The following is a 15,542-nucleotide window of genomic DNA, read 5'->3' on the forward strand; positions in this document are numbered from 1 at the left end:
GAGTTCTCCTGTGATTTCGGTAACAAGGAGGAGAAGGAACATATCGGTGGTGAGGATTCTTTCTCCTGGAAGATACGACACTACTGCGGTAGTGACTTTCATGTCTGGAGGGGGAGGGAGAATCCGCCGTTTTCTTCTCCGGCTTCTGGCTCTTTTGCAGGAATGTTAAGAACTCATCCTGCTTCTCAGCCAAGAACAACTTGACAGCTTCATTCAAATCGAGCTGCTGGGGAGGCTCGGTGCGATGACTTTTTGAGTGGTTTGTTCTTTCACCGTGAGAACTGGAGGCAGATTTCTCCAGAGGCTGTTTTCCAGACCTACGGGCTGGACTAGCTTCCTCACGTTCATCACGGACGGAAGTATGGGTATTATGTGATCTGGTACGCATTTTTTGGTGGAAGAGGATCAAAAACTCGCTTTTATCACAGTTTTGGTTTTCTGTGTTCCCACAGACGGCGCCAGTGATGATTTAGCGAATTTTTGATGGGAATAAATGCAAGTAATAAATGAAGATCACAACACTGAAAATTACGTGGTTCGATTTACTGAGGTAAATCTACGTCCACGGGAAGAATAGAGGGCAAATTTGTATTGCTTGATCTAGCTTACAGATTACAATACTGATTTGCTATATGAGATTCAGGATCTAGAGAACTTAACCCTGGTCTATCTGATCTAAGTTCTATTTATACATTCGAACTAAGATCGTGGTTTGCAGCCCTGGTAGGGGGGTTGATAACTGCTTAATACCACTAAATAGATCGTGGGTGTAATGGAGGTCGTGGAGATCCTGCATGGGTCCACTATCTCCTTGTTCGGTCGAATACTGAGACCGAACTGCTGAACTTTGCCGATCAGCTTTTGCCGATCTGAGAGTTGAGCTCGATTGGTCGGCTTTTACCGAGCTATAGGCTGTGACCGAACTCTTTGGTTGTGCCGAACTGATACTCTTTCTTGGGTTTTGGGCTGATGGGCCGTCACTGCTATTGGGCTCGCAATTATTGTTTAGTTGTTTAGTTCGTATCCCATCACTTTCCAACTCTCTGAATTAACTCATTTAAGTTTACTACAATTCACAATTGTTCCAATTGAAGAAAGTTCACATTGCGAATCCCCGAATTTTTTGGAATTGCGAACATCAGTCCGGCTTCCACACGACGGTGAGTTGCAAACTGCGTTCATGAATCGAAGCTGTGAGCTCCCAAATAATGAAGCCATATATTATCAGCAAGTGACATTAATATCTACCCTAGGGCTGGGTAAAAATACCGAAATATCGCCCTTACCGTATCGAAAAAATACCGAAAATATCGGATTTTCGGTATACCGTAATTTTCGGTAAGGTATCATACCTTACCGATTTATTTCGGTACGGTAACGGTATGAATTTTCATATACCGAGGTATACCGGGGTATACCGAAAATACGGTATATACCGTAATTTTAGGTATATACCGAAAATATGGTATATACCATAATTTTCGGTATATACCGATATCAATATATGCCGAAAATATGGTATATACCATAATTTTCGGTATATACCGTATCAATATATGCCAAATTATATCAAGTAAATTCATACTTTTACTAAACAAATAAATATTTACATGTAGAAATCAAATCTTGCCTCATTATAGTTGTGGGTAATCATGTAAATATAAAATCAAATAAACTCAATTAGGAAAACTTGATATCGTTGAATCAATTAGTTTCAAACAAATATAAGATTTTAGTTAAATTAGTTTCAAACAAATATCGTTGAACGTTATGTGATTGCGTGGAGTTTAATTGTTGCAGTTTTTTATTGAAAATGTTTGAGTTTGATTAAATTTCATGTTTTCTAAGTATTTTTGAAATTTTATTTTCATTTGTGATTGTATTTAGAATTATTTACAAAATAATGATATTTTGGTATGTCGTATTGTAGTCCGATATACCGTAAAACTCTGATATACCGCAAAAGTACGGTATACCGAATTTAGATATGACATACTGAAAATAAGGTATGATATCGATATTGAAATTTGTCATACCGAAAATAAGGTATACCGAAGTTCGGTATACCGAAAATTTTGGTAAGGTAAAGGTATGATTTTTTCTCATATCGAATTTTCGGTAAGGTATACGGTACGATGGTTTCAGTAAGGTATACCGCACCTACCCACCCCTAATCTACCCCTTCCCATCCTAAAAATACATTTTTTTTTTCTTTTTTTGGATATCCGACTCTAATTGACACATTAATATCTCCACTATATTCTCTCTAACTCACAAAACAAAACTACTGTATAACATCTTGTATTGAATAGAAAATGGTCCACTCATAGTGAGATAGAGGTATTTGTGTATGTTCCCTTAGCAATGCGTCAACATATTCAACACTATGCACATTAACGTTCATCACATAAACCAAAAACCTTAAAAAACAAATTATTAGAGATTTGATGTTCTCCCTTTTCAGTCCCAAATAGCAAAATATCCGAAAATTGAAATCAGAAAAGCTACCTAATATATATTGTATTTATTTAGTTGTGACGATCCACACGTCACCATGTACAAATTGTACACAAATTAGAATATTAATCCCATCATGTATCACATTAAAATCGACTGTGTTGATTTTATATCAAAACTTACAGAGACTAAAAATCTGGAAAGATAGGAGTGAAAAATCAGCAGAAGGCTATACAAAAACTCCAGATATATTAGATCGTTACGAATCCAGTTTTTAAACTGCAAAAATTGCAAAGTTTCACACCATGTAAGTCATGCCTACCTGTATCAGATGCGAGTGCGGAACGCTCAAATTCGCAGTCCCCCTCCTGCTGTTCTTTCTCAAGAACGCGTAAAAATAATTGATGACGAGCTTCTTTATGAACCAAGAATCCTTCCTTGCTCGGATATCTCCATGCCCGAGAAGGTATACCACACCGGACTCCTTTGCCTTGCGCAAGAAGGACAGCTCCTTCTCAAGGCTTTGCTCCGCATCGAGGGTGATCTCATCTGTTTGTGCTTGCTGCTGTTCCTTCACTGTGCTTCCTTCTGGGATGAAATTGCTCGCATCCTTGAACTCCTCTAGGAGAGGGACAGCGAGGGAATATACACTGCCATTTGGAGCTATTAGAATTCTAGAGAAATTCTCTCCCTCGGCATCGGAGTCATCATCATCACTCTCTAGTGATCTCTCCTGAGCTTCCCGCCGAATGAACTTCTCAAGAGACTCAATCAGCAATTGCTCAAAGGTCTGGTGGTTTTCTTTGCGAACATCCTTGTATCCATATCTGTTACCAGCAGAAAGAGGAGTGTATTAATAAAATCTTCTTTAAACAGTTTCGAAACAAGTAATATAGCCTAGCAAGGCTTTCAATGGGAACCTGTATCCACCAATACACTATCAAATTATAACTCAACAATTTCTAGCAGCCTAATACATGAGGTGCACAATCCAGAATTTGTAGAAGCACAAACGCGAACCACTAAAGCCTCTGGGAAAATTAATTAGGAAGAAAACATTGTAGTCCCTGCCCGAGATGATTTACAACATGCAAGTTTGACTAGAATAATATGGAACAAATCTCAGCTTATATGTGGCTCAAATTTTGCAGTTTACCTGGCAACACAACGAAATATGTGGTAGCTTTTGGGGCAGACTCGTCTAAACAGAAACCTTTCACTTTGAGGGACAACAGATACAGGAACATACTTTATACACACAAATATTATCATTGAATGCACAGCAGGTAGTGTTGTCAGGAAATGCCCAAATATAGCCGGTACCCCCTTCGCCAGCTCGTTGTAAATCAAGCCAATTCCAGGAGCCCTAACAGTTCCAAGGTCAGGACCTAGTTCTCGGAGCACATCCATTGACATCTTTTGCTTCACCTCTGTCTCATATTTTAGCTTGCTACCATAGTTCCAAATATACATAATGAGGAATATGACAATGGCAAATACCAATATAATCCAACTTCCATCCCCCACACTCCACAAAACTGAAGAAAGGAAAGTCAGCTCTAATCCCAAGAAAATGATAACAAAACTCAGAACAATGAAAATGTTTATCTGCCAGATGAGAAGCATAACAAGGGTTACTAAGATTGTTGTCATCATCATAACACCAAGTTCAGCAATGCCTGCAAAAAGAGACCAATCAAAACGAGGCCTATGTAATTTTATCTCAGAAGATTGTTTCTACAAAACAACCAGAAGAATCAAATTGTGTCTAAGCAGTTTCAGTTACAATCAAATGGATATACTGATATAGGTCAAATACGAATTCCAGATCAGATATTCCTTCAGTTTATCAAAGTCACAAACAGGAGATTCAGTTATGCTTCTGAACCTGAAGTGTTCTGAACATAGCAACTGTTATCTATAAAATGAAAAAACCCCTAGGAGTTACAGATCATTCATGTCATGCTACTTATATGTTGCTTGCACAGTTGCACCTGTATTCACAATCCATTATTCATTTCATTTTCTACTGTAGTCAAATCAATTTAACTTTTCTAGCAAGTTATTAGTTGCCAGATATGGTAACCCAAGTGGTTTATATGGCATTGAGATTAAAAGAAAAATAATAGTTTCCGATATAGTAATTCAAGTGGTCTATCGGGTATTGATATTAAAATAAAAAATAGGTAGCTGGTACTAGGTTTCACATGGTAACATAGTGAGTAAAAAGGCCACTAGGCTATCGAATGCTTTGATTTTAGATACTCCACCAACATGAAGCAAGGATAGAGGACAGTGATGGGGGATTCGGAGATATACAAAGACAATGTAATACGTCTAAGCTTAGACTTACAATTTCAACATCCAACATAAAATGCCTGAGCAGTTTGTTTCCCTCAAGTTCGGTTAAATTTGAAATTTGTTAGCTTATTATATGACTTAGCAGCTAATGAACAATATGGCTTATCTCTGGATATTACACCTTAAGATTATTACTTTATCTGAGACCAAAACACAACTATCAAGCACACAGTTATTTAGGAAACCTAATCAGATTGTCCCATTGTATAGTTAAACTTAATGCAACACGAAAATGTTATAAGCTTTGAATACTTCACATTCACTCCTCACACTTACTCATTATTAAAGATATCATCACCATTCATCACATTCAGACTCAAAATCGTAAGCAAATTGGTCAGTTTGCACATGCAAACAAACAAAAAAGAAAGGTGAAAACTAAAAAGAGAATACGCAGATGCGAAAAGAGTTAGAAGAGATCAGTTGTACTGAGAGTCAAATTTCAATAGAGTGAAAAGAGACTTACCATATGCATTTCCAATCTCATATATACTAGAGATATTGCAGACTAACACCAGTGTTAGAGCGAGCAAAAACCAGTTCATGACTGGAATATAAATTTGGCCCATGAATTTCCTCGAGGTATGTATAATCTTAAGACGAGGAAAACACCCAAGTGCTGTGGATTGTTTAATACAAGAGAAAGTTGCTGTTGTCATGGCCCTACTAGCAATCAGTGCTGCTACATTAGCTATGAGAAAAACGGCCCAATAAGCTCCACCTGCATCAGATCAAAGGAAACTCGCATATTATTTGCTGACTGAAACATAAAAATTGTCCTACTCAAAAGGCCTAATCAGCCTTGATTCCTAAGACATAAAAGCTGCAACCTAGCAAGGACAAAACACTATATGCAGTTGAGCTGGGCAGATGCCAGATCCAACCGAAATGAGATGTCTGTCAATGTATTACTTGCTGCATAATTTAACTTGTATATCTATCTAAATGTGAAAGCATTATCAGTACAGAACATGTAAAATGTAAAATATTTCCCTCAAAAAAATGTAAAATGATTGTTATGTACTTTTATCAATTACTGATGCTACCCAACTATCACACAGATCAACAATGAAAAGGAATACATTGTATTTACTTGGAACAGAAGAGAAGAAGGCCTGTGTAGTATCAGCATGATTCTCCATAAGATATGCAGCTTGGCCCAGGTAACCCAGCAGAAGGCAAGGTAATACAAGGAACACAAATGTAAGCTGTCACAAATAATTTAAATCTTTTTGTAAGAACACAATACATCTCTAAAAGCATGTTATTGAATTTTAGGTTAAACCCTAAAATAATTTGGCGAACTGTCACTACTTACCTGCACTGATCTTACAGAGAAATAGCAAAGATCTGCAAACATTGCCTCGGAACCTGAGTCACATAACTGATGATCAGATTAATCAGAAAATATGATGCCATTCTTATAGAAAATAAAATAAATTTCAAAATAATATGCACTCATTTGGGCATCATAGAGTTCAGCATAAGCTAGCAGCTGATTTTCACGTTCAGAAATTAAAAGGTTTGAAAATAAAGTATGATACCCAGTTCACGGATACTCTTAGATTGGAAAATATTGAGGAATTGAAACTTGAAAATTTATTGGAAAAGTTAAAACAAGAAAGCTCTCACAAATTAAGTTGTAAGAATGGCCAGTTCAAGGCACTTCAATTATGCAGATATCTGATCGATTTATGTGAAAACTCCTGAAGATATTTACATTACCACATAAACTACTCCCTCCGTTCCCTTATAGTTGAGTCATTTTTCTATTTCGAGAAGTTCCCTCATAGTTGAGTCATTTCCATACATAGTAACCTTTTTCTCTTTCTTACTTTACTCTATCTTACTATATTCTCTCTACTTTATTCACTTTTTTACTTTATTTTCTATACTTTTTTCCTTCTCTTAATTTTTTATCTATTTATTTAACACACTCAACATCCCTTTCTTAAACTCCGTGCCGAAAAGTTTCGCCTCAACTATGAGGGAACGGAGGGAGTACAAATCAAAGGGATGCTTCATTGACAAATGGGGAGACAACAACCAGGTAAATGTGATTAAACATATAAATGGTCATTCCATATTGGACTTCAAACTCGAACCAAATGCAAAGTGAGCCAGATTAAAATACACCAAAAAAATAGAGAAAGTTGAATTAATAATTAATCTTAACGATGTTTCAAGATTTAAAGGACAACTGAAACAAAAAAAGTGTCAATTGGAAGGAAAAAAACTGAACATCAGATTCTACCTGTTGCACATAGAATACAGCCCCCTAGAGAATACCATGCCTTTGTTGAATTGCGCTTGAAGAAATAATAAATATGTATTGGATTAAATGCCCGCAGAACCTTACTGTCGTACTTGACAAGGTTGTATATGCCAATGCCTCCAAGAGAACAAAACCATATAAACAAGGCAGGACCCACAACAATCCCGACTTTACTTGTTCCATACCTCTGTACACTGAATAAAATTATAAGAAATGCAACCGAGATCATCACGACGTGCTCTGCACTTCAGAAAAATAAATATTTTCAGTTATTGACCATTCTACAGGATCAAACTGAAATAATAATTATTATTGTCAATACATTTGTAAACAGCAGAAACTAAGCTAGGTCATGCAATGTGATATGGATCTGATGTGCAGTAATTAATGGTCCAACTGATTATCTTTTTACATGAGGTTCCAACATGATCCACATGATTAGTAAGTACAATTGAGAGGCTGCCGGCCAATTATTGAATGGAAATGCTGCTATTGTACTTATACGCTGTATCTCGCAGTTCAATATCCACAAATGAGAAGGAAGCAACATTCCGGTCTTTTTCAGGTTGATGTGCTATGGGATCAGCTATCTACAGAATCACTAGTGATGTACCTTTTTCATTGTCATACCACTCAACACTGTCAAACTACGGAAGGTACATAAAAGGTGCAAACAGTTCTGATACAAATAAGAAGTGAAGGATGAATCACCTTGCTCAAACCCAGAGATTCCAACATCCAACCCACCAACAGCAGATATAACTGCAGAAACAGTTTTGAAATAGTTCATAACTACATTTAACTCTTTCATCTTTTGACTACTTAAGAACCAACGCCTCAAGGAATCAAATATACTAAAATGGTCGTTAAAAAGCACCTGACATAGCAGGTGTAACAACACCATCAAGTATCACCATAGAAGTACCAGCAAGAACCAACATAAGAAGAAGCTTTTTCAATGTGTGAGAAGATTCAAGTCTTTCCTTTATTTTCAAGGACCTTTCCAGTTCTGCTGATGGCACTTTAAGCCTGAAGCTTGATATTCGAGCATCTGAAGGCAACTGGTTTGGAAGAAGACTGACTTTGGCATGCCGGCATATCAATGAGTAGAGAGCAAATGTACCACCTACAGGAAATTGTAAAAGTAGAAGTCATACGACATCTAGAGAGTGAATAGACATGCACATTTGTTCTAAAAATGATACCAAATGTAAATAAAAAGATCAAAAGGCGAAATACCTTCGCCATCATCGTTCGCCCAAAGAACAATGAGCACATACTTGACCAGTGAAGTCAGAATTAACGTGTACAAAACTAGAGACAATGCCCCAATAACATCTTCATCCCCGTTTACAGGTGCCTTGCTGAACATCACGCTGAAGGTATATAAAGGACTAGTCCCCACATCACCAAAAACAACACCAAGTGTCTGAAATGCAAGTCCTATTCTCCTGCCTAAAGTGGCATCCTGTGACTTTATTTTTAAAATCAAGACATCAACAAAAAAACAGCCCATTAATAAAATATAATTGCATCGAAACTCAGGTTGAATAATTAGTTTCCTAGACATTGAAACTTACTTTTAACTGTGGGTAGTACGAGTGTAAAAGCTGCTAAGAGATGGGACTTTTATAAGCATAACCTAGTCTAAGGCACAATGACCTAAATAGTTTGTCGGTAAAAGTGAGCTCTTCAACAGTGACAAACAAGTAAAATGCACTAGTGGAGTGAAAAACTAAAATATTACAAAACTTTAACATATGATTCAAAGCAGCTCTCACATCAATATTATTTGGTTGTTATTAGTTCTCAGTTCAATCACAAAACTCAACATCCACTCCTTCACTGGGTTTTGTCTTTCAGGATAAAACCTCATTACAAATATTTAGTCCATCATTCTCCAAAACCTCTTTTCTCCCACACCTCTTTTTCTTTGATACTTGCACAAGAGAACATAGGTAAAGGTTCACATGATATCAGAAACAGCAATTAGTTTCATCATCTCAGCAAGTTTTGGTAACTTTTTGGGAGACTTAGTTCAGATCAGATTAGAGAACACACTATAGAAACATAAATACTATTGTCATCGACCTATCCTATTCCACCACTGATCAAAAGGAAAACCGCCAACTAGAAGTGCTCTTATTTCGTAGCTAATTGGATAATTGTTCACTGCATTTACCCTGCTCTCCTGAAGAACAGAACAGCCTCATAGAACATGGTGTATGAGCTCATTCTCGGGTAATTATTCTTCTTATAAGTGTTATCACATAAAATCCTCAGAAATTTAAAAGAAAACGGAACAAAAAAATAGCTCAAATGCGCTCAACGTCTAATTGAAATGTAATTAGAATACATGTACTATTAGGCTAAACGAAATGCACCTCAAAATCATTTCTGTGAGCTCCGGGAACTTCGAGGGCTTCGACATCAAATGAATCAATCCTAGGCCCCGTGCGAATCAACCTCTGCTCCGCATTATCCTCGTCGTCGGAATCCTTCTGCGGCGATTCCAAGCCGCCGTCGTTGTCGATCTCCGAGCCCTCCTCATCCTGATACACCCAGCGCGACTCCATCGAATCCATCGAGGTTAACCCCTTGTTCCCCCTCTCCGATCCCTCCTCCGTCATCTCTCTCCGTCTCTCTCTCTCTCTCTACACGTAGTCGTGGCTTCTAGCTGCACGTACACATGGATTTACCAATACACAAACACACACACTGACACACATAAATATATGTATTGGCTCATCTTCTTCAAACTATTTTGTTGAATTTCGTGTGATGAGATCGGGTTTTGTGCGTATGCTTTTTGGTAGTGAGTGTTGTGTGTGTGAAATGAATGTAACCAACTTGATTCAAAGGTTAGCTCTCGAAAAAAGAAAGCTTTTGGTCAGAGCGCAACGAAAGAAAAAGACTGGAGCTAAGTCTAACGTGCACCGACGGTGCGTACCGGAATTTCGACAGGCTCAAAGCCCAATTATCGGCCCGTTTTTTCTAACCCACGCTGGCCCAATTTGTCTGGCCCATTAGATTGACCACGCTAATAGTATATAGCAATAGGATAATTTTCATTTATTTGTTTTTCTAGAATTGGATAACTTTCATTTCGATTACTAATTTGAGTTAATATGCAATTACGACACCTAACTTTTGAAAATGAGAAAAACTCTATATGGTCTGTAATTATTTTCTCCTGAAATCAATTCATGAAAAACACTGTTTGGATATAAATTTGTGATCTCTTCAAACAAATTTTTTTCTATAAAAAAAACTCCGATTTGTTATTTGCTTATTTTCACTTCAACAAGTGATAATATTTTCCCCTATTTGAGTAAATATAAAAAATAAGAAAATGTGAAATATTGACATGGAGAATCAAAAGAAGAAGTATGAAGGTTACCAGCTGAAACACCAATCTAATAGTACTAGTATAAGTATAGAACTAAACTAATAAAAAGTAAATTTCCATGATCATTCCACAAGTAAAACCTAAGCAATGGTTCAAACTACTTTATCCCCCATTCACATGAAAGAGTTGTCAGATTGCAAGTTAATATCACTAAAATCCAAGAGCTCACAAATTATATGATACAGGATCAGATGGTATCACTAAATCCCCCATATTGTGCATTATCCAATCCCCTCTTCAACTCATCCCGGCAGCATTCGCGTCCACATCCTGTTGAATTTCATCATATGCCCCTGATTCTTCGTTATAGGAATACCTGCACCAACAGACGAAGGGAAACACAAGTAAGCCATAAGACAACTTTATATCTGGACGAAGCAAATAGCCTATTTATGGTTAACCAAAAAATTCTGGCGCAACGACATGTTTTCCCGGTCCATCCTTTAACCATATAATCATTTTGCTCAAGTAAATCAGACTACTCGTTGTATGACAATATTAGCATATGCGTGAGAAGATGAAGTGGAAGAATAATTACTGCCACATTACCATTTCCCAGTTGCTGCACAGCCATACAATCCCGTGGATGGATCATAATAGTAGCCCAAATTGCTGTTGTAGTAATATCTGAAACAGTAAGTGATTGGGTATGAGGATAGCTCAGAAAAACCATTCTACTTAAAAAAACAACCCAACCACATGAGATGAGTGACAACATATTGGCAGAGTTGACTATCTCAGTGTTCATTACTATTACCGAGAGATAATATAAGTTGCTTTCAAGACGCAAAAGAGTTGTATAAGCTAGTCCTCAAAACTAGAAACCTAGAACAATATGTTGTTGATTGAACTCATCACATGTTCAGCTAGGCGCTAGCAAAATAGAAGATATAACAAAGAAAAAATATATTGTTTAATAATGCATTTTATGATACCGGCAGCTGAACTTGTATATTTAGCACATAAACCACATAAAGGGAAATTGAAAGATGAGACATACCCAGAAGACTCATCATATACGTAGTCATTCTGCATCTCTCCACCTGCAAGCACATACAGATACAACTTAGCTACAATAGTTTTTCCCCTATACCATATACTTCAAGATGCTGGGATTAAGCATACCCTGAACGGCCTGGACCGAAAATGACCCATTCCCAGTAGTGGCGGGAGTATCCGCAGCCTTCCCTTCATCGTCTCCAAACATATCAAACATGTCTTCAGATGTCTCTTTGCCCAGACCTTCTGGGAGACCATGCTTTCTAGCATTGACTAATTTCTCATAACCATCTGCAAAGTTACAATATAACATTTCTCATAATCAACTTATCAACAATAAACACATGGCTAAAGAGAAAAAATAACAAATTCAGAGCAAGGAAGAAAGTTAATTTCAATGCAAAAGCTTTTATGACTAACTCTTTCTAAGTTTTTTAGAGAAACAGATTTTACGATGAGAGTACAAATCCACTAAAAACTAGAAGAGTATAACAAGCTAAGTGTCTAAAAAAAAGGTATGGAGCTTAAGATGTACAGAAGATAATTTTCACATTCACAAGTGGCTGGATTAAAGGGGTACTAATTTTTAACAGTATCCCAGAAACCAATTTCTAAAGCACAGAAGCACACACTACTACTCAGTACATTGATTAGGTCCTAGTTTGCCTCCATTTTGTTCTTATTTCGGGAAATTAGAAAGAGACGTGTGAGTAGGAGAGTGACTCAAGAAGAAAAAAGGAATGAGTCTATTATCTTTTGAGATAAGACCACTGCCAAAAGGTATGATGTCTGTATGTCATGCACATAAAAATGAAGTCGTAACTCCTGGAAATGAAATAGTAGAACCTTAAAATGCCTAGAAGAATATGTCATGTTTCATGCTAATAATATAATATAATAAAATAAAGAAGTAATAATCAGAGAGGAGTATCAAAAGAGAACGAAAAAACCAATATGAAAAGTCACGCGATCGGACCTGCTTCACGCTCAAAATGTTCCTGCTTTTCATCATAGACATCTGCAGAGCAAACAAGTCCACAAATACAAATGGATGAGTGAAAATGTCTTAAAGGTTGCAGGCTCTTCAGACAGAAATAGAACAGCTCAACTATAATCGCCATTCTCCATCAGTTTCATGGCATCTTCAGTTAGCTGGTCAAACAGATTTTTGGTCTCTGCAGACATCTTTTGCCTCTTATCAGTTGAACCCTTTAATCTCCTCAAAGCACGCAAAACCTGTTGGAGATTGAAGACTATTTTGATGAGATAAAATTCAACTGGAAAAACATGGCCAGCTCAAAATTGAACGAAAAAAAATTAACTCAAAATCATGTAAGATGTAAGAGATAAACAAAAAATTAACTCTACACTCTCTCTTATCAGTTATCACCCAATAAATGATATATGGCCTCTTCCCTTCAAACAAAAATGAACTATTCTAGAACATGAATGTAGTTTTAAATATATAAAAGCGAACAATTTAAAGGAGAGATAAAGTTTTTGTATGGACATTATCTACAGAAGACATTGTATTTCTCTGAATCTTTATAGCTTGTTCAGCCACTCAAGCAAACAAGTTTGTTTCACGGTAACAAGACTAGGTTACAGAAGGTGAGGGTACCAATAAGCAACAATTATACAAATCAAGTTTGACAGGATAGATGATGCATATTTCATTAAAACATAAAACCCATCACATCTTTTTCTAAACAAACCGTTTACCTCTGTTGCAGAGACTGACATGCAGGAAAAAATAAAAAGAAAGAGCAAAATGACACCCACGTTTGTAAGGAACGATTATTCTGAATCACACCCTACAACAATGTAAGATATTGGAATAAATAAAATATAATAGCTAGAGCTTACTGTTTCTCCAGGCTCAAGAGCATCTGCAATCCTCCGATTAATTACTGCAAGCTCTTCGGTTGATAGGTCATGAGGTTTCTCATCATTATTCATGGGCGTGGACCTCTTTTCAACATAATTTTCACACAAATCCACGCCATCAAGCCAGGCATCCTGTAAGAGTTTATGTGAGCATGATGCAGGAATAAAATAATCAGTAATTACACTGAAGACTATTAGTACCTTAATTTGCTTATTCATGTATTCAACGTAATTTCCATTATCATCAAAGTAGCCCTCTTCTCTCTCTTGTTCGAGATTAAAAGGTTCTAACGGGACGCCTTCATCAATAAATTCCTCATTGTCCTGAAAAAATTCATTACTGACGATAAGTATAATCCAAGGAAAATAAACTAGTAAGTCTAAAACAAAACCAATTACAAATTTACAATAGGACCACAAAATCAGCCTAGATGTGGGAGAAGGGGTTAACTACATTCAAGGTACTGTTACTACTGTAAGAAAAGGAAGGTAGAAGGCCTCAAGCACAAAAGAAATAAATCGAGTTAGAGATGGAAAACACTAAGTGCAAGAGACCAAACAACCAAATCACAAATGAAAATGTTCTTGGTCACTTCATTGGTAAATCTATTTTAAAACTGAATATTACTCCATAACAGCCCAACCATCAACTGGCACACATGAAATAGTACTGTCATTTGGCAAGTGCAGAAGGATGACAGAAACAAGTGCATTATATATACAGAACTATTTGAAACCCAGGAGAAAGGTACTTTAAAGTTGTAACTTGGATGATTCCACAGAGTTGGTAAATGATCCACGGTTATGATATGATACCACAGGTACGAGCAAGAATTTTGCATAGCAATCAAATTTAGCAGTCTAAGCTCGGAAGGCATGGTATAATTCACAACTTCTTGCAAGTGATTGGCAAATCCGAGTTCAATAAAAGCAAGAATCAACTTCACTGAGCACATAAGTAAAATAATGCACAACAATTATAAACAGAAGAATTATACTAAGCTCAAAGCACTGCTCTAACAAAATTACAAAAACGAATAGAATAACAAATTCCTACTAAAGCACATTCGAGCACAAGCATCAACGATTCAACAGCACAAATGAGCATCTATCTAGGTCCCCTTATATAAATTACCTGGTACTGGAATTCTGCTTTCCTCACATCAGTTGCAAAACCAAAGGTTTCAGCATCAGCATACTCTTCAGTAAGCACTTTCTGAAACTTACTTCTTCTCACGGCACGATTTCTGGCAGCAATGCTAGGGTCCTTCGCAACTGGAGCATCGTCGCCCAGTGCAGCACCTGCAACATGATCTCCCTGCTTCACCTTCTTCCCTTTAGGAAACCTCACCCTCTTCTCCCTGCGCAAGTGAGCAAACAAACCCAAAAATAAACACAGAAAGCAGATTCTCCATTAAAACAAAATATCCAATCCAAGGAAAAGGCTTAATTATTTCTACTTTTTCCCCCTTTCGCCCCCAATTAATCAAAATCCCTAAATTTTCCTTCAATTGTATATGCATACATGACAAAAAGTACAAATTCCGCCATGAAAATGCAAGCACGTGTAAATTGCATAAACCCTAGGGCTAGTATCAAACACGTCGTCGAATTAGCAGAAACTAGTTAGCGCCATACATGCACGAGTATAGGGAGAGAGAAATTTACGCCAGGGGTTTGCTTGAGTCATCGTCTTCGACGAAGGAGCGCTTCAGGCCGCCGCGCGATGACCCTTCTTCCGCCATTACACGAATCGGAGCGCGTGTTGCGACGTGTGTTTTGTGTGTGTGTGAGTGTGAGAGAGAGAGAGAAGCGTGTATGTAAAAATAAGATAGAATAATTTAAAATAGAATATATTTATCTTCTAAACTTTATTCACCAATTAAAACACAACTAGAATATACTTTCAGCCGACTATGATAAGCAATTGATGTTGAGATAAATTTGTCGTATATTATAAATTTATTATGTGACAACAAACAATATATTACTCATATTATAGTCATTCATAATAAATTGTCTAAACTGTATATTTATACAAATATATTCTAAAAGTTTGTTCAATTTTTTCGTTTCCGTCCGTTCCACAAAATTTATCCTATTTAACTTTTTACCATTTTTGGTAGTGAACCTCATATTTCACTAATTCATTAT

The 15,542-nt window shown here is 36.8% G+C and overlaps 2 protein-coding genes across 4 annotated transcripts; both read right to left on the reverse strand.

The window, feature by feature from the left end:
• Positions 1-2,489: 2,489 nt before the first annotated feature.
• LOC121755151 (potassium transporter 7-like) lies at positions 2,490-9,955 on the reverse strand. 2 transcript variants are annotated; one of them, XM_042150431.1, is made up of 10 exons: positions 9,478-9,955; positions 8,333-8,561; positions 7,971-8,219; positions 7,805-7,855; positions 7,073-7,333; positions 6,137-6,189; positions 5,912-6,026; positions 5,285-5,539; positions 3,614-4,136; positions 2,490-3,284 (listed from the first exon to the last, which is right to left on the reverse strand). In XM_042150431.1, exons 1-10 carry the CDS (start codon positions 9,721-9,723, stop codon positions 2,756-2,758), a joined length of 2,511 nt encoding a protein of 836 aa, XP_042006365.1. In that variant the 5' UTR covers positions 9,724-9,955; the 3' UTR covers positions 2,490-2,755. The 2 variants fall into 2 exon arrangements, with proteins under 2 accessions (XP_042006365.1, XP_042006364.1); XM_042150430.1 differs by having other exon boundaries at positions 8,333-8,567.
• A 542-nt stretch (positions 9,956-10,497) lies between these two features.
• Positions 10,498-15,210, reverse strand: LOC121755152 (CD2 antigen cytoplasmic tail-binding protein 2-like). 2 transcript variants are annotated; one of them, XM_042150432.1, is made up of 10 exons: positions 15,057-15,210; positions 14,524-14,749; positions 13,590-13,712; positions 13,368-13,520; positions 12,611-12,737; positions 12,478-12,519; positions 11,628-11,792; positions 11,503-11,545; positions 11,052-11,129; positions 10,498-10,818 (listed from the first exon to the last, which is right to left on the reverse strand). In XM_042150432.1, the coding sequence occupies exons 1-10, from the start codon at positions 15,131-15,133 to the stop codon at positions 10,740-10,742; spliced, it is 1,113 nt and encodes a 370-aa protein (XP_042006366.1). In that variant the 5' UTR covers positions 15,134-15,210; the 3' UTR covers positions 10,498-10,739. The 2 variants fall into 2 exon arrangements, with proteins under 2 accessions (XP_042006366.1, XP_042006368.1); XM_042150434.1 differs by having other exon boundaries at positions 15,027-15,168.
• Between the last annotated feature and the right edge of the window lie 332 nt (positions 15,211-15,542).

This window comes from Salvia splendens, chromosome 11 (genome assembly GCF_004379255.2).
Source record: "Salvia splendens isolate huo1 chromosome 11, SspV2, whole genome shotgun sequence".
Classification (NCBI taxonomy): domain Eukaryota; kingdom Viridiplantae; phylum Streptophyta; class Magnoliopsida; order Lamiales; family Lamiaceae; genus Salvia; species Salvia splendens.